The 26671-nt window shown below is 44.3% G+C and overlaps 1 protein-coding gene and 1 long non-coding RNA gene across 8 annotated transcripts in view; one reads left to right on the top strand and one right to left on the bottom strand.

Moving 5' to 3' along the window:
* Positions 1 to 6467: 6467 nt before the first annotated feature.
* Positions 6468 to 9302, bottom strand: LOC101012488. Its single transcript, XR_641912.3, has 2 exons — positions 9051 to 9302; positions 6468 to 8203 (listed from the first exon to the last, which is right to left on the bottom strand). It is a non-coding gene; the product is annotated as an uncharacterized LOC101012488 (long non-coding RNA).
* Positions 9226 to 26671, top strand: part of ZNF674 (zinc finger protein 674) — a 41354-nt gene continuing 23908 nt past the window's right edge. For 2 of the 7 annotated variants that reach the window (XM_031660953.1, XM_031660954.1), the window contains exons 1-6: positions 9226 to 9306; positions 9740 to 9852; positions 10064 to 10175; positions 12673 to 12716; positions 23308 to 23434; positions 23768 to 23863. In XM_031660953.1, coding sequence (XP_031516813.1) covers positions 12702 to 12716; positions 23308 to 23434; positions 23768 to 23863 — 238 coding nt within the window. In that variant the 5' untranslated portion in view covers positions 9226 to 9306; positions 9740 to 9852; positions 10064 to 10175; positions 12673 to 12701. Of the gene's footprint in view, positions 9307 to 9409; positions 9649 to 9739; positions 9853 to 10063; positions 10176 to 12672; positions 12717 to 23106; positions 23435 to 23767; positions 23879 to 26671 lie in introns of those variants that run through there. The other 5 variants (XM_009197466.4, XM_009197468.4, XM_031660951.1 and 2 more) reach the window with 4 other exon arrangements.

Raw genomic sequence — 26671 nt, forward strand, 5'->3', positions numbered from 1 at the left:
ACTTTTACATATGTACACTTTTACATATTTTACAAATAGCAGTTTGTGGGGATTTTTTTTTTTTAGAGACATTGTAATCATCCAGTGGGTCCTTCTGTTAGAATAGGTAGACAAGCAGACATGAACAGGGCAGGAGAAGGCCCCCAAGTTCCCAGGCAACCATCAGGTGATGGTCAGGTGGTTGTTAAACTGTCTCGCTAAAAAAATAATTGGTCACAGCTGGCACCAGAGAAGGGCAATCTCCCAAAGGATAGAAACACCTGACGCTGGTAATGAGCAACTTCCAAATAAGATATCAGGAGTTAGGCGAACGGGCTCAAGTATGTACACTAAGAGACAAAATGGCGGAGTTTAACTGGTATATGACATTCCTCTAGGAATGCTTGACTGGTAAGGGAAAAATACCTCAAATGAGCATGTGCCTAACTTCAGTAAACACACTGCAAGTGCAGCCTCATCCAAGTGCTGGCAGGCCATGGTGCATGCAGACAGCCCACTCCAAGGAAAAATCGAGGAGAAATGGAAATTTCAGAACCATGCCAGCATATAAAACCCCAAGTCAAGGGCTGAACAGTACACTTGGATCTCTCAAGTTGCCCACTTGACCCTCTTCCAAGTGTACTTTACTTCCTTTAGTTCCTGCTCTAAAACTCTTTAATAAACTCTCACTCATGCTCTAAAACTTACCTTGGTCTCTCACTCTGCCTTCTGCCCCTTGGCCAAATTCTTTCCTCCAAGGGGGCAAGGATCGAGTTTGTTGTAGACCTGTTGGATTTGCTGCTGGTAACACTTCCTGCCCACTGCACAGACAAAATCAATTTACTGAGACCATGGCATTGCAATAAGGAGTTTGGCTGGGTGTGGTGGCTTACACCTGCAATCCCAACACTTTGGGAGGCTGAGACAGGTGGATCACTTGAGGCCAGGAGTTCAAGACCAGCCTGGCCAACATGGTGAAACCCAGTCTCTACCAAAAACACAAAAAATTAAGGCTGGGTATGGTGGCTCATGCCTGTAATCCCAACAATTTGGGAAGCCGAGGCAAGTGGATCACCTGAGGTCGGGAGTTCAAGACCAGCCTGGCCAATATGGTGAAATCCCGTCTCTACAAAAATACAAAAATTAGCCGGGCATGATGGCATATGCCTGTAATCCCAGCTACTTGGGAGGCTGAGGCGGGAGAATCGCTTGAACCCAGGAGGCAGAGGTTGCAGTAAGCCAAGATCATGCCATTATACTCTAGCCTGGGTGACAGAGCGAGACTCCGTCTAAAAAAAAAAAAAAAAAAAAAAAAGCCAGGCATGGTGGCACGTGCCCGTAGTCCTAGCTACTCAGGAGGCTGAGGCAGGAAAACCATTTGAACCTGGGAGGTGGAGGTTGCAGTGAGCCGAGATCATGCCACCATGCTCCAGCCAGGGTGACAGAGTGAAACTCCATCTCAAAAAAAAAAAAAAAAAGTTTAATTGACATGAGGCTGGCCACACCACGTGGGAGATGGAATTATTACTCAAATCAATCTCCCTGAAAACTCAGAAGTTAGGGTTTTTCAAGGATAGTTTGTCAGACAGGGGGCTGATTGGCTAGAAGTGCAATCATAGGGGTGTGGAAAACGGCCCTTGTGTGCCAAGTCTGCTTCTGGGTGGGGGCCACAAGACCAATTGAGTCATGAGTCCATCTTGCCAGTCCGAGTGGAGCCATTCGGTCACCATAAATGCAAAAGCCAGAAAAGACATCTCAAAAGGCCAATCTTAGGTTCTACAATAGTGATTTATTTACAGGAGTAACAGGAGAAGTTGCAAATCTTGTGGTCTCCGGAACAATGGCCATTAATCATTTAACTCCACCTACATCTTAGCAAAATTCAGGCCCCTTTCATCTTTCTTTTTTTTCTCTTTTTTTTTTTTTTTTTGAGATGGAGTCTTGCTCTGTTGCCCAGGCTGGAGTACAGTGGTGCTATCTCAGCTCACTGCAAACTCTGCCTCCCTGGTTCAAGTGATTCTCCTGCCTCAGCCTCCTGAGTAGCTGGGACTATATGCGCCCATCACCACGCCTGGCTAATTTTTGTACTTTTAGTAGAGACAGGGGTTTCACCATATTGGTCAGGCTGGTCTCGAATGCCTGACTTCATGTGATCCACCCACCTCGGCCTCCCAAAGTGCTGGGATTACAGGCGTGAGCCACTGTGCCCGGCCTCATTAGTTTTACAAAGGTGCTTTAGTTTTGGGGAAGGGCTATTATAATTTAAACTGCGAACTGCATTTTCCCCAAAGTTAGCTTGGCCCATGCCCAGGGATGACCAAGGCCAGTTTAGAGTTTAAAGGCAAGATGGGGGTTGTTTAGATCAGATCTCTTTCACTGTCATAATTTTCTCACTGTTAAAATTTTTGCAAAGGCAGTTTCAATATCGCCTCTCTTCTTAAGAGTTGCAAATATTCTTGTCTATAACTTGTCTTTTGATTTCCTATGGCATATGAGGACTAAACTCCGATCTTGAAATTCCTATCTAAGGGGCCTGGGGAGTCATGCCCTACAAACCACAAAAATCTAATTAGATTTTTAAAATTAAGCTGACACAATGGGGCTTACTTTCCAACCTGACTCTGGTATAGCATCACATGATAGATAGCAGACACTGAAGGAAACCAAATTATTTTATCCCAAAATATATTTCTTTAACATATTTTAAGATGGCTGCCACAGGGCTAACACATTGAAATGGCTCTGCAAAGCTGCCTTTTGCAGTGGAAATTTGAATCGGTAGAGAATCTCCATTAATGCACCCAGGCCTTCCCTTTCTAGGCCTTTCCCAGATCTAGGAGAGATTACCTGTGAGTCTGACCTCTTTAAGGTCTGAAAGAGACATTTACCACCTATTCTGAGAGCTGCTACCTACGAACCTTCATCTACATAACAAGGTCCTCAGCCCCTATAACCCCCTTATCTTAACTCAAGCATTCCTTTCTACTGACTTCACGTCTTCAGATAACAGCTTAACTCTCTCAGCCAACTGTCATCTAAAGAATACTTAAAACTGGCCGGGTGCGGTGGCTCACGCCTGTAATCCCAGCACTTTGGGAGGCCAAAGCAGGCAGATCACCTGAGGTCTGGAGTTCCAGAACAGCCTGACCAACATGAAGAATCCCCACCTCCACTAAAAATACAAAATTAGCTGGGCATGGTGGTGCATGCCTGTAATCCCAGCTACTCAGGAGGCTGAGGCAGGAGAATCCCTTGAACCTGGGAGGCAGAGGTTGCAGTGAGCTGAGATCACACCACTGCAATCCAGTCTGGGTGACAGAGTGATACTGTCTCCAATATATATATATTTTAAATGAAGTCTAGGATTTATTTTATGGCTTCAGGGTTGTCCTTCTGGTTTATGCTCCACCATGATGTCATGTAATATTCATATATACATGTGTGTGTGTGTGTACATATATATTTATTTATTTATTTGAGACAGAGTCTCACTCTGTCACCAGGCTGGATTGTAGTGGCATCATCTCAGCTCACTGCAACCTCCACCTCCCGGGTTCAAGCGATTCTCCTGCCTCAGCCTCCCGAGTAGCTGAGACTACAGGCACGTGCCACCATGCCCAGCTAATTTTTGTATTTTTAGTAGAGACAGGGGTTCACCATGTTGGCCAGGTTGGTCTCAATCTTGGCCTCTCAAAGTGCTGGGATTATAGGCGTGAGCCACCGCACCCGGCCCATATATTTTATATTTTATTATTTTTCATATTTAATTTTAATCCACTTGGAGTTTGTCATTATATATAATATGTAGGGGTTCAGGATTTTTTCCTTACAGATTTACATCACATCAATCCTATTAATTTTCACAAACTTAAAATACCTTTATATTTCATTTTCCATACATACATGGATATATGTTGGAACTCTGCTTTCTACTGACATTTTTGTCAACCATTATAACTTAGCATTAAGTAGGTTTATAATTTTTTTTTTGCAGCAGGGTCTCACCCTGTTGCCCAGGCTGGAGTGTAGTGGCATGATCATGCCTCACTGCAGCCTCAACCTCTGGGGCTCAAGTGACTCTTCCATCTTAGCTTCCTAAGTAGCTGGGACTACAGGGACATGCCACCATGCCCAGATTTTTTTTTTTTTTTTTTTTTTTTTTGGTAGTGATGAGTCTATGTTGCCCAGGCCGGTCTCAAACTCCTAGGTTCAAGTCATCCTCCCACCTCAGCCTCCCAAAGTGTTGGGATTATAGGCATGAGCCACCATGCTTGGCCCCTCTCAACTTATTTTTTCATACTTCTTAAGCTAAACGTCAGACATTTAGTCTTCCATGTCTTGGGTGCAACTGGGTGGGGATGGTATTGTGGACAGTAAAGGAATTTTGCCAAAACAGTCATAGGTAAAGAAAGGCAGATTTATCAGAGAAAGTATGAAGATACGTTGCAAGGGTTCAATGGGCGGCACAGCAGAGAAAAGGCTGTCTGAGAGGCAGGGGCTGGAGGTTTAAGTTGTATAAGGTTGTGCTGGAAAGGCTATGTGCAAAACAAGGGATTTGGGAACAGGATGTGTGCCAGCAGGTTGTTTGCAATTAGCCATCTATAGAACAACTGTTCTCTCTCACCTGCGGCCCCTTCCTTCTTGTTGCTTACTTATTAGGACTCCACATTCCATATATTCTGATTCTGGATTTTTTTTGTTTCAGTGATCTCTTTAATTCTGCTCTATGCCACATTATTTACTTTAGTTTATAATGCCCTCTAATATCTTGTAAGATGAGTCTTCCCATGTTACCTCTATCCACCAAATACTCTTAGTTGTTCATATATTTTTTTTCTGCCAATTAAAATGAAGTATAATTGTACTATAGGCCCCTGATCCCATTTAGCATATTGGTTAAATTGCCTTAAATCTATCAATTAGGCTTAGGGACAATTTGGGTTTTACAGTATTAAGTCTTCACTAAGGAGTACAGTTTATTTTCCTTTATATAGATGATGTCCAACCTTCTTAGGGGGCTTATTTATACTTGTATTCTTGCTTTCAAAGTGCATCATTTTTCCTATTATATATTTTTTACTAGTCACCATTCACATGTACATTACAGCTAATCCAGATACTACAAAGCCCATAGTTGGTATCTAGCTAGGATACTCATGCGTAGTAGCCACAACACCATTTTCATTTCAGAAAAGAAAGTAACAATGCAAAGGTGGACTTGAGACACAGAGGGAAAAAGGAACCTGGAAGATAGTATGCTAAATGAAATAAACTACACACAGATTGACAAATACTGCATGATCTCACTTAAAGGTGAAATCTTAAAAAGTTGAACTCATAGAAACAGAGAGTACAACAGTGGTTACCAAGGACTGGGGATGCAGGATTGGGAGGCAGGAAATGGGGAGATGTTGGTCAAAAAATAAAAACATTCTTTTTTGGGGCGGGGAGACAGAGTCTTGCTCTGTTGCCCAGGCTGGAGTGCAGTGGCGCGATGTAACCTCTGCCTCCCAGGCTCAATTGATTCTCATGCCTCTGCCTCCCAAGTAGCTGGGACTACAGGAGCGCACCACCACACCCGGGTAATTTTCTGTATTTTTAGTAGAGACAGGGTTTCACTATGTTCCCCAGGCTGGTCTAGAACTCCTGAGCTCTGGAAATCCACCCACCTTGGCCTCCCAAAGTGCTAGGATTATAGACGTTGAGCCACCATGCCCGACCTAAAAGGTAGAAACATTCTAAGATGAACAAGTTCTGCAGATCTAAGGTACAGTATGGGTGGTGATGGATGTATTAGTTGATTGTGGTAATCATTACACAATGCATACATATATCACATTTTAAAAACCCACTGTTTTAGGTATAAAAAAATAAAGACATGTTTTTTTTGTTTTGTTTTTTTTTTTGAGACGGAGTCACGCTCTGTTGCCCAGGCTGGAGTGCAGCGGCCGGATCTCAGCTCACTGCAAGCTCCGCCTCCCGGGTTTACGCCATTCTCCTGCCTCAGCCTCCCGAGTAGCTGGGACTACAGGCGCCCGCCACCTCGCCCGGCTAGGTTTTTTTTATTTTTTTAGTAGAGACAGGGTTTCACCGGGTTAGCCAGGATGGTCTCGATCTCTGGACCTTGTGATCCACCTGTCTCGGCCTCCCAAAGTGCTGGGATTACAGGCTTGAGCCACCGCGCCAGGCCAAAGACATGTATTTTTAAAAAATGAAAGAAAAACAGAGAAAAGACGAGGCAAGCATAAGAAACCTAGTGGTTTTCATTTGAAGGCAGTGGTTTTTAAACCAGACCATTTTCACAAAAGGAATGAGAACATCTCAGTATTATATATTTGATAAAATTCCCAAATAAATTTAGTCACAATAAAACAAAGTTGCTTATGCAGAACCCTTGAAATACAATGTATGTAAAAATATTTTTACTATTGTGCTCAAGAATAGAGATTTTGAGGACAATTCTTACATATTTAAGAAGAAGGAAAAACTTTAGTTAATACTCAGACTTTATTCAACATCAGAAAATACACAATGAGAAGAAAATCTACAATTTAAATCAGCTTGCAGATACATTTACTTCTGGATCACAACTTACTCAGCATTAGAAAATTCACACTGGCTGGGTGTGGGTATTCACCCTGTAATCCTAACACTTTGGAAGGCTGAGGGCAGGAAGAGGCCTTGAGTCCAGGAATTCCAGACCAGCCTGGGCAACATAGCCAGACCCTATCTCTACAAAAAATTTAAAAATTAGTCAGCTGTGGTGGTGCACACTTGTCCCAGCTACTCAGGAGGCTAAGGTTGCAGGGTCCTTTGAGCCGAGGTCATAGTATGCTATGATCATGCCTCTAATTAGCCACTGCATTCCAGACTGGGTAACATAATGGCATCCTGTCTCTAAAATAAATATATAACAAATAAGAAAACAGTTGGCTGGGCACAGTGGCTCACACCTGTAATCCCAGCACTTTGGGAGGCTGAGGCAGGAGGATCACCTGAAGTCAGGAGTTCGAGACCAGCCTGGCCAACATATGGTGAAACCCTGTCTCTACTAAAAATACAAAAAAATTGGCTGGGCATGGTGGCGTGTGCCTATAATCCCAGCCACTTGGGAGGCTGAGGCAGGAGAATTACTTGAACCTGGGAGGCAGAGGTTGCAGTGAGCCAAGATCACGCCGCTGCACTCTAGCCTGGGCAACAAGAGCAGTAACTCCATCTCAAAAAAAAAAAAAAAAAAAAAAAAAATTGGCTACATGCAGTGTTTTTATCACATTAACAGTCACTTTTTGAAAAGTCATCTGGCAAAAACAACTGTTAACATTAGATGACAGTGACTTTGACAAAGCCCTATACTACTAGGGTACAAATGACTGAAGAGATTGGCACAAAATGAGGAAAGGGGCTTCGTTTCTGAGAATACCAGCTCCACTCAACACTAGATGCTCTCCTGCCTATGGAAATCCACAGGGGCAGTTGCAGAGAGTGCTGCATGTTTCATAGTGTTGGGAGAGGACAATGAAAACTAACATTTACCAGGTGCCTGCCATGGACTATTCCTGGGCTTGAGGCTCTAAAGATGTTCCTTTGAACAATAACAGCAGCCATCTAGATTAGGTGGTCCTTAGTTATGGCAGAAAAGAGGGGACTGAGGCCCAAGGAGCTAGTAAGTGGTGGATTCCAGTCTTTTCTTCCAACGGATTAGTAGACACCAATGGCCCATGCAGAGTGTTTCTTGATTTTTGAATACTAACATCATGAATAGCAAATGCTGGCATAGCAATAAGGGTGTGCCATACATCTGGTCACATTCAAATCATCAGTCCCTTCTCTTTCTGCATAAACACTTGATCTTACAGATATGGAGAGATGCTGGCCAGGGCCATAGATGAGGTGCTTCTGCAGTCTGCAGTTTCTCTACTGTCCTCAGGACACTGTCATAGTATTAACCCTTTTCTGCCTAGTGATAGTGATATCTGAAAAGGTTATCAAATTACCTCTCCTCTAGAAATAAATAGGTTAGTATCTAAACCTGGCCATCAGTAACACATGACATGTAATTCTGAATGAGCAGTAATTCACTGCTCACGTGTCCAAGGGAAAACAGGCTCTTTTCCTGGGACTTGTACAGGAGGCTTGGAGAGGGTCACTTCCCAGGGTCTGGCTGTATTGAGTTTGCAGATTTGGGTTGTAACTCATCCAAACTATCTGGGGAATGCAAGTTAACCTGACAGGAGAAAGAGAAAGAGGAAAAAGACTCATGTTCAAATGGAAATTAAATACGTGTCTGATAGATTCCACAAATGTCTTGGACACATCTATGAACAGTGTCTGGCACCAGCTGGCACCAGCTGGCTCCAGCACATAAGGGTTTGCTGTGTACCTTAGGGAGACTCTGTCATACTTGACCCAAGGAGGCCTGCTTGGTGACCAGGCAGGCATAGTAAGCATGGAGAACACACTTCGTCTCTTTCTCCTAGACCCAGACAGGAAACAGAAAACTTTCCTCAAGGCCACTACAGGCCTTTTTAGCGGGCTATGTTACCACTGGCTGGCATTCTCAGAGAAAACACCTCTCCGCTAAAAAGTAAAACCCAGATTCTCCCAGCGTGTGTAAGATCCTAGGAACCGGAGCCCCTCCATTGGGTAGAGAACAATCAGAATGAGGCTTTCTTCCCTCACTTCGGGAGGTTGCTGGCTTTGTAGCCCGGCTCCAAGGCCCCTCTTCCAGGCCACTTCCCCGACTGGGCCAGACCTCTTGCTCTTAGGACGCTCCGAGGGAGGCCTGGGGCCCCGCTCCGTGTGGCCTGCCTGGACCCCAGAGGGCCGCGCTCTGGAGCTGCCACTGATGTCAGAGGCACGACTCTTTTTCGTATTCCCAGGAGCGGAAGACAGAAACAGTGGCCTTGGGGACAGAGGGGTGGGAACACCTCACATCCACTGCAAGATAATGAAGTGGAAGAAGGCATTTCGGCTTCGGAGCTGGCGGGGACCTGGCCACTGGAAAGCCCGCGCGGAGTTCTCTCGCCTGTCTCCGCCCAGGTACGCCTCCCCGAGCCTTTTGTACGACTCACCGTTGTTAATGGTCACACATTCTTTCTCCCCTTAGAGTTAACACTGTCATAACCATTGAAGCGCGGGCCGAGGAGCACCATATCGGCCATAGCCTTTGTTGCCCCGCCTTCAAGTCACTGCGCGTGCGCATTGCTTTGACCTCGCGTTCCCAGGGGGCGGTAGGAAGCGGAAATGCTCGGCTGACCCGGAGGGTGGCGCTTCGTTCACACTGGCTGTGGTCTTCCGCCCCTGAGGTTTCAGGCTCTTGGCAGTGAAGTAAGCGGGAGGGGGGTGGTGATGGTTTCGATAGGGGAATGTGGGGGACGGGAGGAATGACAGGAGTTTACGGGGCCGTGGGGTCATGGGGCCACGGGTGAGCGCCCTTGTAGGGGTTGAGTGACACGGGCGATGGGCGTGAGTGTTGGGAGCGAGGTTCGGGGCCAACGACTAACTAATTGATTGAGTCACTCAGCGCTTGTATCCTCACCCCCTGGTAATTGCCAGGTACTCTTGCAAATGTTTCACATTAATAGGAGCCCTGTGAGGTGTTACGATGATTATTTTCCTGCTATAGAGAGAAAACGGCACAGTGTGGCTTGGCAGCCTGTCCAAAGTCACGTAGGTAGCAAACCCGAGGGAGCCTTTTTCTTTTTCTTTTCCTGTACTTTGTTTATCATGTTTATTATTTCCTGTGTGTCTCTTCTTCCAGACTAGAAATCTGGAACTGGGAATTTGAAATTTTGTTCACTGATGGATTTGCAGCACGGAGAACCGGCTCATGGAAGGCACTCATTTCTTCAGTGAATGAAAGTGGCACAGCAGGTGATCAGTTGGTTCCAAAGCCCCACTCAGAAAGGCAGGGTTTCGCTCACTGAGGATAATTGAGTTGTGCATGAATGTCAACTCTTAAAGCTAGAATGAGGCATTACCCCTCTTCTGTTGGGTAAAAACCTTTGGGTTTTACTCAACTTCACTGCATGGAAGGGAGCATAGGTGTTGCTAATTGAATCTCCTGTGGTCATTGTGTTTCAAGGGTCAGAGTGCAGACCTGAGATCACTGCTACACCGACTTCAGACTCCAGTTTATCTGTGACCCGGCTTCCTCACTTAGTCTCAGAAGACTTAGGCTGAGGCCCCAGGAGGAGGTGAGTTCCCTGGGTCACAGGCAGAGATCTGGTGCTATAGTGATGGCCCCAGCTGGGGTGTGTTTGTCTCTGAATCTCTTGGTCCTACCGCCTTGGACATAAGAGAGGTAGGCTGAGCTGAGGCGAGTTGGAGGAGAAGCCTCAGCCCAGAGTCCAGACCCAGATCCTCAGGGCAGAGAAAGGAGGCTCATAGGACAGCAGATCCTAGAAGAGCTGGATCCTTAGTGACCTTTGTCCCTCACTTCAGCTGAGACAGAGCAAACTGGCTCAACTTCCAGGTGCCATCGAGGACCATATGACAGTGCAGTTTGATTCCTACTGGAGGAGGGACAGGTGAAAGTCACAGGTGAATGGAGACATGGGTGCCCCCGCCATGGGGCAGGTGCCCTGCTGTAATGCCTGCAAAGGCGGGATGAGGCTAGAAAGGATCACAGCCAGCCACAGAGGATTGGCCTCTCCTAGCACACCTATTTGTGCACCCCCGTGCTTCCTTCTCTTGCCATTGGCTTTTTCTGAATTTGAGTCAGCCCCACATCATCAACCAGGCACCTGCTTCCAAGGGAAATGCGAGTGTCCCTTCATCCTGACCAAAGTGCAGAAAATATATTTTTAGTTTATAGAATTTCAGAGTAGTCTCTAGGTACGCTGTCATCCAGCTCTGCTGCCTTATTTAGAAGCTTAATGAAACCAGGTCTGAGGACATGACTTGTTAACCTACACGGAGCTGAACCCTGTTGTCCTGATGGTATCACAGTGATTGCTGAAGTAAGAAATGGTTACTCTGCACAGAAGCTCCTTGCTGGAACTTTCTTTTGAAAAACTGCCAAAGAAGGAGGAGCATGGCAATCAGAATACAAATCGTGGGAAAGGAGGAAGTGGTGGGGTGGGAACAGGGTAGGTGGCCAGTTAAAGAGGCGGGTGCAGGGGAGCAGGCACAGTGGTTTTCAACCCCTCACAGAACTGACAGTGCTGGGCTGTTACCCACCCAGCCCCACACCTCTCCTCCCCTGCAGCCCTCTGAGCCCGTGTTGGGCTCCTTCCTCCAAACCACATCAAGAGATCCTACTCATACACACTTGCAGAGGGTCTTTTCACCTCTAGGGCTCTGTTTGATAAGAATTGATTTTTAATAATTTTTAATTTTTGTTTCATTAGTAATTAATTTTCATTGTCAAAAATGCAAATAAACAAGAAAATTAAAACCACCAATCAATGTAACCAATGTCAGCATTTGAATAAATGCTGTTTGAGATCAGGCGCTGTGACTTACACCTGTAATCCCAGCACTTTGAGAGGCCAAGGCGGGTGGATCACCTGAGGTCAGGAGTTCGAGACCAGACTGACCAACATGGTGAAACCCCGTCTCTACTAAAAATACAAAAATAATTAGCTGGGCATGTTGGTGCATGCCTATAATCCCAGCTACTTGGGATGCTGAGGCAGAAGAATCGCTTGAACCCAGGAGGTGGAGGTTGCAGTGAGCCAAGATCATGCCACTGCGCTCCAGCCTGGGCAAAAAGAGCAAAACTGTGTCTCAAAAAAAAAAAAGAATAAATGCTGTTTGAGACTTCATATTTGTACATATTGCTTAACAAAAATGAGATCACACTGCAGTTGCTTTGCCGGAACCTCCTTTTAAACACCCAGGAACTGAAAACGAAGTTTAGAAACCATCTTTAAAGCCTGTATAGTATGCTTGTTTTGCACGTTTCATATTTTTTTACTGAGTCCCCTTTGCTGCACATTTAGTTGCTTCCAAGTTTTTTTTTATTTTTTATTTTTGAGCCAGGCTCTGACGTTTTCACACAGGCCGGAGTGCAGGAACGTGATCATGGCTCACTAACCTCGCACTCCTCGGCTCAAGAGACCCTCCCACCTCAGCCTTTTGAGTAGCTGGGACTACAGGCATGCACCACCACGCCAGCTAATTTTTTTAATTTTTAGTTTTGTAGAGACAAGGCCTTGCTATGTTGCCCAGGCTGGTCTTGAACTCCTGGCCTCAATCAATCCTCTCCTTCAGCCTCCCCACATGCAGGGATTATAGGCACATTTTTTTAGTGGAAATGACAACAGTAACATTTTGCATCTTTGTGCTAGGAATAGAACTCTTGAGGTAAAGGAGATGTTAAGTTGTTACTGGTTTCTGACATTTAGATGACCTTGGACACAAGTCATACATCTGTCCAGTAAGGGAGACAAAGTTTCATGTGCAAAACCCACATGATCTTAGTAGCAAGACAGTTTCATGTGTAAAACCCACATGATCTTAGTAGCAAGACAGTTTCATGCGCAAAACCCACATGATCTTAGTAGCGAGACAGTTTCATGCGCAAAACCCACATGATCTTAGTAGCATCCCATGGGAATAGGCTGAAGCTACCAGGCCTTATTTTTAGATCATTCTTCCCAGGGTGCAAAGGTAATTATTATTAGGGTGGTGATGATGATCTTATGTCTATACCCACTGAACTCAACCTTTCTAATTCTGTCTTTATAGATCTCCATCCTTTGCCAGAGCACAACAAGATGGCCATGTCCCAGGTGAGTTCTACTGTACCCCTACTTTTTTTCCAGTGAAATTGAGGCAAAGTTTGGAATCTATATAATACACTTGAAAATACCAATTATCCACTCTTCTCTGGCTGTTTTCTGTTCAACTTGTCCTCAGCCTCTGGTTTCTCTAATCCTTCCCCTCACCAGGAGAGAGGAAAAACAGAAAAAGATACTTCTCTCTACTTGTTCTTCCAGAAACTGTACCTCATCTTTTCTTCTCCTTCTCAGAGAAGAATTGTTTAAATACATAGATTCATCTTGCTTTCTCCTCTTTCTTCACTTCTAGATCGCTTGGTCTTTTTTACTGTGTTTAAGAGAATATGTTTGTATATAATGTTTTAATGTACATAGAAGAAACTAGTAGCCAGTAAAGTTTCTATTTCTTCTCCCCCTGGTACCACATTCCTCCTTAGAGATGTCCACTGTTAACAGTTGGTTGAAACTGTGAGGTAGATGCATTTATGTCAGTTTAATGAACTAAAAACATATACATATGTGTTGTTTTTTATGCTTTTACACAAATGGCATCATATTCACATACCTATCTTGCTTTTTGAACCTGATTATATCCTGGGTGGTGTTCCTTGTTAATATATAAAGATTGTTTTAATTCCTATTTCATAGTATGGATATATCATGTAACTATTTTTTCTATTCACAGATATTTAGGTTTTTAATTTCTGTGTGTGTGTGTGTGTGTGTGTGTGTGTGTGTGTGACGGAGTTTCACTCTTGTTGCCTAGGCTAGAGTGCAATGGTGCGATCTCGGCTCACTGCAACCTCTGCCTCCCAGGTTCAAGCGATTCTCCTGCCTCAGCCAACCGAGTAGCTGGGATTACAGGCATGTGCCACCACGCACAACTAATTTTGTATTTTCAGTAGAGACGAGGTTTCTCCATGTTGGTCAGGCCGGTCTCGAACTCCTGACCTCAGGTGATCCATCCACCTCGGCCTCCCAAAGTGTCGGGATTACAGGCATGAGCCACCATGCCTAGCCTAATTTCTTTTTACTATTGTAAACAGTGCCTCATGAACAACTTTCTCTGTATCTGCTTGCTCTGTAGTGCCAGTGTTTATGGAGGTTATACCTGGTAGTCAGGTTTTGACTAAAAGGTACTGAGACTTAAATTTGCCCTCCGAAATCCTTCATAATTACTCCTTTCACTAAATGTAAAGACCAGATAATTTCTGTGTTCCAATTTTCCTGGCTATTAAAGACGAAAAGGTACCCAGTTCATTTTGTGAAGCCACTTAACCTGAAATTTGAGGAAGATGCTACAAAAAAGAAAATTGTAGACCAGTTTCCCTTAAGAACATGGATTTTAAAATGTAAAAATATTCTGAATAGAGCATTAATAAATTGAACATTTAAAAGTAATGCATACACATAGTAAAAATTCAAATGAAAGCTTTGTTCAAGAAAAGGCAAAAAATAATTTTCCCATCCTCAAGATTCCTTCATTTTTTGGTAGTTTTTCAGAGAATATGTATGCTTACCCGTATGGATGTATGAATCTTTTTTTTTTTTTTTTTTTTTTTTTACAGAATCTTGCTCTGTTGCCCAGGCTGGAGCGCAGTGGCGCAATCTCGGCTCACCGCAAGCTCCGCCTCCCGTGTTCACGCCATTCTCCTGCCTCAGCCTCCCGAGTAGCTGGGACTACAGGCGCCTGCAACCACGCCCGGTTAATTTTTTGTATTTTTACTAGAAACGGGGTTTCACCATGTTAACCAGGATGGTCTCAATCTCCAGACCTCGTGATCCACCCGCCTCAGCCTCCCAAAGTGCTGGGATTACAGGCGTGAGCCACCGGGCCCAGCCAGGATGTATGAGTCTCTGTTCACTCCTGTGTGTGCTAGCTCTTGCTCTCACATGCTTTTTCTCTAACACATTAGAGCTCATTCTGGTCCTTTTGGTCTTGTCTTCATGATCATTCCACTTTACTTGTATTTAATTGTCCCTAGGGTTTCTTAGTGCAGCACTATTGTCATTGTGGTTCTGATCATTATTTGTTGTGGCTGCTTTCCTGTGCATTGTATGTATAGCAGAGTCCCTGGCCTCTATCTCTGCTAGGTGCCAGTAGAATCCCTCCTCCAGTTTTGGCAACCAAAGTGTCTCTAGTCATTGCCAAATATCCCCTAGGGGAGAGAAGTATCCAGTGTTTAAAACCAATGGTCTACCTTGTTTGCAAAAGCAGCTGCTTAGTATTTCATTGCATGGGAACACCAATATTTATTCACCTTTCTCCTAGTGATGAACATTTAGGGTATTTCTAGTCTTTTGCTGCTATAAACAGCATAGCAATGTACAGTACATTCCGTTGCCTGCATGTGAGTATGTCAGATGTGAGATTTCTAGGTCAGATTCATGTGCATCATGGATTTTGATTCAGAACTGTCAAATTGCCCTCCAAATAGAATATATTGATGTGTACTCCTAGCGGCAGTATATGCCTTTTCCCATAAGTGGGCAATCACAGTGCATTATCCAATGCTTTGATTTTTGCCATGATGCAGGATAAAAGAGTGGTGCATTTTAATTCACATTTCCTGAAATTAGTGTCTTTTCATATTTTTTGTTTCTTTGTTTTTTGGAGACAGGGTCTCAGTCTGTCACCCAGGCTACAGTATGGTGGCATGATCACAGCTCACTGCAGCTTCGACCTCCTAGGCTCAGGTGATCCTCCTGCCTCAGCCTCCTGAATAGCTAGGACCACAGGCGTGCGCCACCACACCTGGCTAATTTTTGTATTTTTTGTAGAGACAGGATTTTGCCATGTTGCCCAGGCTGGTCTCTAACTCCTGAGCTCAAGCGATCTACCTGCCTTGGCCTCCCAAAGTGCTGGGATTACAGGTGGGACTATTGCACTGGGCTATTTGTTTTTTGAGACAGAGTCTTGTTGTGTTGCCCAGGCTGGAGTGCAGTGGTGTGGTCATGGCTCACTGCAGCCTCAACCTCCCAGGCTCAAGCCATCCTCCCACCTCAGCCTCCCAAGTAGCCGGGAATACAGGTACATGCCACCACACCTGGCTAATTTTTCAATTTTTTGTAGAGTTGGAGTCTTACTGTGTTGGCCAGGCTGTTCTCCAATGCCTGAATTCAAGCAATTCTACCACCCTGGCCTTCCAGTATGGTGAGATTACAGGTGTGAGCCACTGTGCCCAGTCTTCTTTTCATTTTTTTAACCACCATTTGTACTTCTTTATTTCAATTATTTATTCTAGTAATTTGCCTCCTTTTCTCTTGGGTGTGGAATTAATTTGATTGCTGGATGCTAGCTCTTTATGTTAACTCAAGTAAATAAGATCTCTATCATATACGTTGCAAATATTTTTTCATACTTCATTTGCTTTGACTTGTCTTATTAAGTTTGGGGAGTGGACACTTACATTTTGTTAATGTGGTCTAATTTCACAATCTTTTGTGACTTCTGGATTTTCTTTTATTGCTTATATAGGATTCTGTGAGTCAAGATTATAAAAATGGCATTTCAGTTATGTGGAAAAAGTGGTTACTGAATGGTGGTGACACAGCTGAGTGTCTGTATGGAAACAAAGACTCCTATATCATATAAAAGTGAATTCTAGATTGGTTGAAGACCTAAATATATAGTTGAAAAATTGGGTAAAAATTTAGGAGGATATATGGATAACTTTGTGCAGTGCAAGAAACGTTTTTTTTTTGTTTGTTTGTTTGTTTGTTTGTTTGTTTTTGAGATGCAGCCTCCTTCTGTGGCCCAGGCTGGAGTGCAGTGGCGCGATCTTAGCTCACTGCAACCTCCACCTCCCGGGTTCAAGCAATTCTCCCACCTCAGCCTCCCAAGTAGCTCAGACTACAGGTGTGCGCCACCATGCCTGGCTAATTTTCATATTTTTAGTAGAGACGGGGTTTCACCCTGTTGGCCAGGCTGATCTTGAATTCCTGACCTCAACTGAACTGCCCGCCTCAATCTCCCAAAGTGCTGGGATTACAGGCGTAAACCGCCGTGCCTGGCCCTGCAAGAAACATTTTTAATGAAGATGGAAAACCCAGAAATCATAAAGGGAAATATTGTCAGGTTAGACTGCATTAAAATGTTAAAAACCTGTAGAGTGAGAAGACATATTTGAAGCTGAGAGAAAATACCTTTTATGCATATAATACACAGAGGATTTATGTATGTAATATGAACAATGATTTAAAAAACAAAAAAAATGTGGTAGAAAGGAGTCAAAAAGATAAGACAGGCAATTTAGAAGAAAAAAAAAGTGATGCTATTTGAAAGAATATTTACTTTTTCCAGTTTTCAAGCCAGGAAAACAGGGCTGATTTTTATTCCTCCCTTTTTGTTGTATTTCAACAAATGAACCCAGTCTCAGTCCTCTTCTACTAACTGTTTGCCTTTCAGATATTTTTTGTTTTATATAGATACAAAACCACAAAATTTTGCATGGGTTGTTTTTAATGAAAATATGCTCCTACTATGCTTTTCTGAAATTTGCTGTTTTTGTTTGTTTGTTTGTTTTTTCATTTAGACAAAAGTATCCCAGGCATCCTTATGTGTGAGTCAATTTTTTTTTTTTTTTTTTGAGATGAAGTCTTGCTCTGCAGGCTGGAGTACAGTGGTGCGATCTTGGCTCACTGCAACCTCCACCTCCCGGGTTCAAGAGATTCTCCTTTCTCAGTCTCCCGAGTAGCTGGGATTATAGGCTCGCGCCACCACACCCAGCTAATTTTTGTATTTTTAGTAGAGATGGGGTTTTGCCATGTTAGCCAGGCTGGTCTCAAACTCCTGATCTCTGCCTCAGCCTCCCAAAGTGCTAAGATTATAGGCGTGAGCCACCGCACCCATCCTGTGTGAGTCAATTTTTATCATGACAGTTCCAGAGTATAGATGGAACAATTTATTTAACTACTCTCTCGTCCTAGTCCATATGCAGATTATTTGCCAATCAGGGGTTATTTTTCTCATAAGCAATGTCACCTGGTAATACAGCTGTTGTTCTACCATTTGGGGGTTCCCAGGAACACAGTACATTTAGAGCTTTCTTTATTTTTCTTTTCTTTTTTTTTTTTTTTTTTTTTTTGAGACAGGGTCTCACTCTGTTGCCCAGGCTGAAGTACAGTGGCACGATCTCGGTTCACTGCAACCTCAGCCTCCTGGGCTCATGGCTCATGGAGTTCTTCCACTTCAGCCTCCTGAGTAGCTGGGACTACAGGCACAAACCACCATGCCCGGCTAACTTTTTTTTTTTTGAGACAGAGTCTCGCTGTTGCCAGGCTGGAGTGCAGTGGCACGATCTTGGCTCACTGCAACCTCCACCTCGTAGGTTCAAGTGATTCTTCTGCCTTAGCCTCCCGAGTAGCTGGGACTACAGGCGCGTGCCACCACGCCCAGCTGACTTTTGTATTCTTAGTAGAGACAGGGTTTCCCATGTTGGCCAGGATGGTCTCGATCTCTTGACCTCGTGATCCGCCTGCCTCAGCCTACCAAAGTGCTAGGATTATAGGCATGAGCCACTGCGCCCAGCCCTTTTTTATTTTTATAGAGATGGGGTTTCTCCATGTTGCCCAGGCTGGTCTCAAACTCCTGAGCTCAAGCGATCCATCTGCCTTGGTCTCCCGAAGTGCTGAGATTACAGGCGTGAGCCAGTGTGCCAGGCCTTTTAGGGCTTTCTTCTACTTTTTGCTAATATGAATAGGACTGCCTTGGACATCCTTATGTACACATAAATATTTCACTAGGATAGGGTCCTGTAAATGCAACTGCTGGTTAAAGTAAGAAACAAATACCTGTAATAGGTACAGTCAAATTATGTATCAATCATCCTTTATATGAGAGTATTTAATTTCTAATACTCTTCATCAGCAGTGACTCTTATGGATAAAAGACAGTATCTTATTGTTTAATGAGCACATATGTGAATTTTAGTGAGGTTTATAATCTTTTTGTGTTTCTAGGCCTCTAACATTTCTGTTGCTATGAGTATTTTATTCATACTGTTGGGCTGTCTTTTCTTATTGATGTGTTAAAGGTGTAGGGTAAAATCCTAGAAAGGTCATTGCTTTGTTAAACGGTATTTGCAATGTAAAATTTGATATATATTAACCAATTGTTCCTCCCCAAAATGCTGTAAATAGTTTATAACTTCTTTGGTGTTTTTTCCACATACTTGACTGTACTAAGTATTATCAACCTTTTCAGCATTTAAGAATATGAAAGGAATACATGATAAGTTATATATTTATTTTATATTTGTTCAGTTATATGTTAGGTTGTGGTCTTTTTCATAATGATTTGTTAGAATTTTAGTGTATAAAGGAGATTAGCCCATTGTTTTGTATATTTCAAATACTTTTCTCACTTTGATATTGATGTTTCATAATATTATAATTTTTGGCCAAGTGCTGTGGCTCATGCCTGTAATCCCACCACTTGGAAGGCTGAGGCAGGAGGATTGCTTAAGCTTGGGAGTTTGAGACCAGCCTGGGATACATGGCAAAACCTTGTCTCTACAAAAAAATACAAAAATTAGCTGGGTGTGGTGGTGCGTGCCTATAGTTCCAGCTACTAGGGAAGCTAAGGTGGGAGGATTGCTTGAGCCCAGGAGGTTGAGGCTGCAGTGATCTGTGAACTGCATTCCAGCCTGGGCAACAAGAGTGAGACCCTGTTTCCAAAAACAAACAAACAAAAAATTCATTCTGCTATTTAGAAATTTCTAATGTCTAGGCAGTCATGTTGATCAGTCTGTGATTGTATGTCTTCTGAATTTGGGGATTGCTCAGAAAGGCTGTTAGCCAGCTGGGAGCAGTGGCTCATGCCTATAATCCTAGCACTTTGGGATGCCGAGGTGGGTGGATCACTTGAGGTCAGGAGTTTGAGACCAGCCTGGCCAACATGGTGAAACTCCATCTCTACTAAAAATACAAAAATTAGTTGGGTGTGGTGGTGGGTACCTGTAGTCCTAGCTACTTGGGAGGCTGAAGCAGGAGAATCACTCGAACCCGGGAGGCAGAGGTTGCAGTGAGCTGAGATCACACCACTGCACTCCAGCCTGGGCAACAGAGTGAGACTTTTTTGTTTTTTTAAAGGCTTTTAGCCACTACAAAATTATAAAAACTTTGATCTATTTTACGGTTATCTTGTACACATTTAAATCTCTAAGGCTGGGTGCGGTGGCTTACACTAGTAATTCCAGCACTTTGGGAGGCTGACACGGGTGGATCATTTGAGCTCAGAAGTTCGAGACCAGCCTGGCAACATGATGAAACCTCGTTTCTACAGAAAATACAAAAATTAGCTGGGTGAGGTGGCCTGTACCTGGAGTCCCAAATACTTTGCGGGGCTGAGGCAGGAGGATCACTTGAGTCCAGGAGGATCGCTTGAGCCCGGGAGCTTGAGGCTGCAGTGAGCCATAATCGTGCCACTGCACTCCGGCCCGGATGACAGAGGGAGTCCTAGTTTGTTTTTTTTTTTAAATCTCTCATCCCTGTGTAATTTATTTGTGGGTTCAGAGTGAGATGGGTAATTCAGTTTTATTGAGATTTTTTCCTCCATAAATACCTAGCCAGAAGATATGGTTTGGCTGTGTCGCCACCCAAAATCTCATCTTGAATTGTAATCCCCACGTGTCAAGGGCGGGACCAGATGAAGGTAATGAGTCATTGGGGCAGTTACCCCCATGCTGTTCTTGTGATAATAAGTGAGTCTCATGAGATCTGATGGTTTTATAAGCTTCTGGCATTTCCCCTGCTTGCACATCTCCTTCCTGCCGCCTTGTAAAGAAGGTGTCTTGCTTCCCCTTCGCCTTCCGCCATGATTGTAAATTTTCTGAGGCCTCCTCAGCCATGCTGAACTGAGTCAGTTAAACCACTTTCCTTTATAAATTAGCCAGTCTCAGGTATGTCTTTATTAGCAGCATGAGAATGGACTGATCCACCAGATTTTCCTAATGTCATCTTTTCTGCATAGATTATAGATATATATATATATATATATATATATATATATTTTTTTTTTTTTTTTTTGAGACAGAGTCTCGCTCTATCACCCAGACTGGAGGGCTGGAGTACAGTGGCGTGATCTCGGCTTACTGCAACCTCTGCCTCCCAGGTACAAGTGATTCTCTTGCCTCAGCCTCCCGAGTAGCTGGGATTATAGGTGATTCTCCTGCCTCAGCCTCCCGAGTAGCTGGGATTACAGGCGTGTACCACCACACCTGGCTAATTTTTGTATTTTTAGTAAGAGACAGGGTTTCACCATGTTGACCAGGCTGGTCTCAAACTCCTGACCTCAAGCGATACGCCCGCCTCAGACTCCCAAAGTGCTGGGATTACATGTGTGAGCCACTGTGCCTGGCTGATTTAAGATATTTTTACTGTAACCAGCCAATGGGTTATTCCCACCCACTGCACAGTCAAAACCAATTCACTGAGACCACGGAATTGCAATAAAGAGTTTAATTGACAAACAAGGTCTTGCTCTGTCCCCCAGGCTGGAGAACAGTGGTGCAATCTTGGCTCACTGCAGGCCCAACCTCCTGGCCTCAAGTGATCCTCCCTCCTCAGCCACCCATAGTGCTGGGATCACAGGAGCCAGCCACCACACCCAGCCACAGTGGGGTTTTTATGGAGGCTTCATCACAGAGGCATGATCATCATTGGCCCTTGGTAGTCAACTCAGCCTTCATCTTCTCTCCCCTCCCAGGAGTTTTGAGGATGGAGATGAAATTCCCAACCCTCTAATCCTGTCTGGTTTTCTGGTGACCAGCTCCCATCTGGAAGCTACCTAGGGGCAGCCAGCCACCAGTCATCTCATTAGCATATAAAAGACACTTTGATCACTTCAGAGTCTATTCCAAGGGTTGCAGGAGCTTTTGCCAGGAGACAGGACAAAAACCAAATATATATTTCACAATATCAAACCAGGTGACATTACTCCAGATAAAAATGACTCTGGATTGGTAAACAAACTGCATCTGGACTGGAGGACTGAGTAAACTATGACTGGCTGGTAGGAAGCCATGGATTGGGGTTTTCTGAGCACATTGTCACTCAGTGATATGTAACTGGGCACATCTTTTGCTGGGACCCTGGAAGCCATGCCACTGGGACCATCACAAGAGATATTGGTCTATGGAACAGGTTAGAGCTTCCAAGCAACATTTGTTTCATCCTAGCACTCAGCAGTGTGGTTTTGTTCCCTGGCAGCGGAGCTCTCACGAGGGAGGGGCAGTTTGGGCTACCAGCTCCTGGATTACTCTGAGAAGCCCTCCTGCTGGAGAAACCTGCCTGTCACCGCCCTCTGGCAGGCTGGCTTTCCTGTCCCCTCTCCTGCACAGCTGGGTAAACTAGTGCCACTGTGGCTGATTTGGGCCTTACGGGTGCAACGAGTGGCTTGAATTGAAGGCCACCAAGTGGGTGTGACAGGATGGGATCTGGAGCAGAAACAGGTGGGTTATTAGTCTTTGCGAGGAATTGGGGCCCTTGTAGAAGTGAGTTCTTGTTTGGTGGTGACAAGGCCAAGCACAGACCTTTCCCCTTTTGCCTCAGTCAGCTGCCTGGGCCACAGACCTCTGGCTTCCTGTTCTTTGTTTCATGATTGATGAGCGAAGGTTAGAACGGTTTGTCATGGTTGATTAGCTATGTTTAGAACTGTTCGTTGTAGCTCTTTGTCCCCTGCAAAGCCTGCTCTGTCAGCCCCAGGCAGGACTGACTTCCTCCTTTGTGGACCACCCGGACCCTGTCCTACATCTGTCACTGTCCCTGTGAGGCAGGCTTCCTCGCTGCCTCGGTTTCATCTATGAGTGTGTAAGTGTTGCTTCTCTCCCTCCACTAAACTGAAGCTCCTTGAGTTCAAGAGGTGTGGTTTTGTATCAGTCTTTCCTTCACAGGACTTACCAGTCTGGCCTCTATTCAGTAAACATGTGTTGAATGAATGAATTTCCAGGGTGAGATATTTCTCATAGCCTGTCTGTTTCTCTTATAAAGTTCAAAATGATTTTAGTCATATAGATACTCTATGTAATATACTATGCCAAACTGACTAGTGACTGGCATAAGAACAATTATATAAGAAAGGCCAGGCCGGGCACGATGGCTCACGCCTGTAATCCCAGCACTTTGGGAGGCCAAGGTGGGCAGATCACAAGGTCAGGGGTTCGAGATCAGCCTGGCCAACATGGTGAAACCCCGTCTGTACTAAAAATACAAAAATTAGCCGGGCATGGTGGTGGGCTCCTGTAGTCCCAGCAACTCTGGAGGCTGAGGCAGGAGAATTGCTTGAACCCGGGAGGCAGAGGTTGCAATGAGCCCAGATTAAACCACTGTACTCCAGCCTGGGTGACAGAGCAAGACTCAGTCTCAAAAAAAAAAAAAAAAAAGCAAAGGCCAGTGTGGATGCGGGAGCCAGACCGCATGGATTCGACTCCCTCATTCCTGGCTGTGTGACCTGGGCTAGTTACTTAGGCTCTGTGCGCCTCACACTCTTCATCTGTCAAGTTTCTCCTAGAGGGCACAGAGTAAGCCCTCCATGTGCATGAGGTGCCATGTCCCGGTGCCCCAGGCTGCTCCTGGCATGCTAAAGAGGAATGTGCCATTACAGGAATCATTGACCTTCAAGGACGTGTTTGTGGACTTCACCCTGGAGGAGTGGCAGCAACTGGACTCTGCCCAGAAGAACCTCTACAGGGATGTCATGCTTGAGAACTACAGCCACCTGGTGTCTGTGGGTGAGGGACCGTACCACGGGGTGATGCAGAATGCCCCCAGTACTGTGTTTCTTTCTCAGCTGCTCCAAGCTCCGGGGCCTGGGAACAATGAGTGTGGGTTACCACCCTGAGTGTGGGTTACAGCCCACTGTGCAGTATTCGTAGTCCCTGTTGGACTCTGGAGAGCATGTTGGTGCCCTTGCTTGCTATGTGAATGTTCTGTACTGAGGGGCAGATGGCTGTGTGCTTGGGGCCATCCCCGAGGCTGTGCCACCTTCAGCCTGCAGGGGTGGGCCTAGGTTCTGGAATTCCTCAGCGTTAATAACGAAGTCCTATGTCATGTCCCCTGAACAGGGTATCTAGTTGTGAAGCCAGATGTGATCTTCAGGTTGGGACCAGGAGAAGAGTCCTGGATGGCAGATGGAGGGACCCCGGTACGGACCTGTGCAGGTGAGGACAGGCCAGGTGAGTCAGGCCGGGGAAAGGGACCAGGTTGGTTGGTGACAGCTTGGCCTCTGGGATTCGCTCAGGAGCTCTTCTGAGAGCCCCGGACTTGTGGACATGCCTAGGCTCTGATGAGCGGAACTGTTGTCATGTCCAAATGAGGCCTCTCTGCCTGGCCACTGGTTACAGTCTCTGCGTTCTTTGCTTGGCATTCCCATAGATTGTGGCCACTCTTGTTCTGAGATCCCATTTCTACCTTCCACCCTCCTGGCTTGTTAGTGAGAAGTGCCAAGCTTCTTCTCATTCCTCTCCCACCACATTTCTGGAAGCTTTTAAGACTTATTCTCCCTTCTTGTGCTTATATATTTTTACCAGAGTAGATGCAAATGTCAGCATTTCCTCTTTATTGGGCATACTGTGGGCCCTTTCAGGCTGAAAGTTGGAGTCTTTTATTTTTTAGACTCAAGGAAATTATCATACATTATTTTTTGGAGTTGGTATAGGCAACAAAGCTTTGCTAGTGACCTTTACTCTACCCAGCCTGGTACCCACCATGTTCTTGCCTGCTCGTATTTTGTGGTAAACACTGTAAACCTCACACTGTTTTCTATTTTCTCTTCGTATTCCTTCTCAGACTCTTACAAATCTGACTTGATACCACCTGTTTTCAGAGTCCTCCTCTTTTCAGTACCTTCCTCCCACTCAACTCTTGTTTTTTATATTATCTCTTTATTTATTCAAAAATAAACTTGAGAGAACATTATTCCCAGGGCGGAATACTTCATCAAACACTGCTAAACTGTTTTCCAACGTGGCTATAGCACTTTTTTTTTCCACTAGCAATGTACGCGAGCTCCATGTGTTTCTCATCCTTGCAAGCACTTGGTGTTGTTAGTGTTAGTCCTTTTTTTCTAGTAGGTGTGTAGGAGGATCTCATTGTGATTTAATTTTGCATTTCTCTAATGATGAATATTGTTGAGCCCTTATTTGCCATCTTTATATCTTCTTTATGGAAGTATTTGTTGTAATCTTTTGCCATTTTTCTTTGCTATTAAATTGTAAGGTTCTTTATATATTTTTTTGAGATGGAGTCTCGCTCTGTTTCCCAGACTGGAGTACAGTGGTGCAATCTTGGCTCACTGCAACCTCGCCTCCTGGGTTCAAGCAAGTCTCCTGCCTCAGCCTCCCGAGTAGCTGGGGTTACAGGCACACGCCACCATGCCCAGCTAATTTTTGTATTTTTAGTATTTTGGTTTCGCCATGTTGGCCAGGCTGGTCTCAAACTCCTGACCTCAGGTGATCCACCCTCCTCAGCCTCCCGGAGTGCTGGGATTACAGGCGTGAGCCACTGTGTCCGGCTGGTTCTTTATATATTATTGATGCAAGTCCTTTAACTATGTACTCCCAGGTTATGGCTTCTTTTTTTCTCAACTGTGCTGTGTAGAGTAGACGTTTTTAATTTTGATAAAGCCCAGTTTATCGATTTCTTTTATGGTTCGTGCTTTTTGTATCCTGTCTAACAAATCTCTGACTCAGAGCAATGGAGATTTTCTCCTATGTCTTCTTTCAGAAGATTTATAATTTTAGCTTTTAAATTTAGACCTATGACAAAGAATGAGTTAAGTTTGTAAATCTGATATGAGGTGAGGGTCAGGGTTTTTTTTTGCATATGTATATCCAATTTTTCCAGCAGCATTTTTGAAAATACTGTTTGTGTTGTTGTTGTTGTTATTGACTTACTTTGCCATCGTTGCTGATAACCTTTGAAGGGCCAGGCACAATGACTCACATTTGTAATCCCAGCACTTTGGGAGGCTGAGGTGGGAGGATCAGTTGAGCCTAGGAGCTTGAGACTAGCCTAGGCAACATAGTGAGCCCCCGTCTCTACAAAATATTTTAAAAATTTGCCAAGCATGATGGCATGCACTTGTAGTCTCCACTACTTGGGAGGTTGAGGTGGGAGGATTGCTTGAGCACGAGAGGACGAGGCTGCAGTGAGCCGTGATCACGCCACTGCCACTCCAGCCTGGGGTACAGCAAGACCCTGTCTCAAAAAAAACCAAACAGTTGACCAGAGATGCGTCTGTCTATACATCAGTAATACACTGTTTAATTACTGTAGCCTAATGTTAAGTGTTCAAATCAGGAAGTATGAATTTTCCAACTTTGCTCTTCCTCTCCTAATGTTTTGCCCATTCTAGGTCCTTGGTATTTTTATATAAATCTTAGAATCAGCTTGTGAATTTGTACACAAAAGCCCGCAGGGATTTTTGTATGGGATTACACTGAATCTGTGGATCATTGATATACTGACAGTATTGAGTCTTCCAATTAATGAATAGCATGTATCTCTATTTAGATCTTCTTAAATTTTATCTCAATGTTTTGTAGTTTTGAATGCATAAGTCTTTCACATTTTGTTTAATTCATATCTGCATTTTATGTTCTTATAAGATACTGTAAATGGTATTTTGTTTAATTTCAATTTCCCATTGGCCAGTACTATCTTATAGAAATGCCATTGATTTTTGTATATTGATCTTGTATCCTGGGACCTTTCTAAGTGTACATATTAATACTTGTAACTTTTTTGTAGATAGCTTGGCATTTCCTATGTAAACAATCATGTAGTTGTAAAAAAGACAGTTTTATTTCTTCCTTTCCAATCTGGATGTCTTTTACTTCTCTTTTTGCCTTTTTTTTTTTTTTTTTTTTTTGAGGAGTTTCACTCTTGTTGCCCAGGCTGGAGTGCAATGGCATGACCTTGGCTCACCGCAACCTCCATCTCCTGAGGTCAAGTGATTCTTCTGCCTC

Source organism: Papio anubis, chromosome X (assembly GCF_008728515.1).
Source record: "Papio anubis isolate 15944 chromosome X, Panubis1.0, whole genome shotgun sequence".
In the NCBI taxonomy this organism is placed as follows: Eukaryota; Metazoa; Chordata; class Mammalia; order Primates; family Cercopithecidae; genus Papio; species Papio anubis.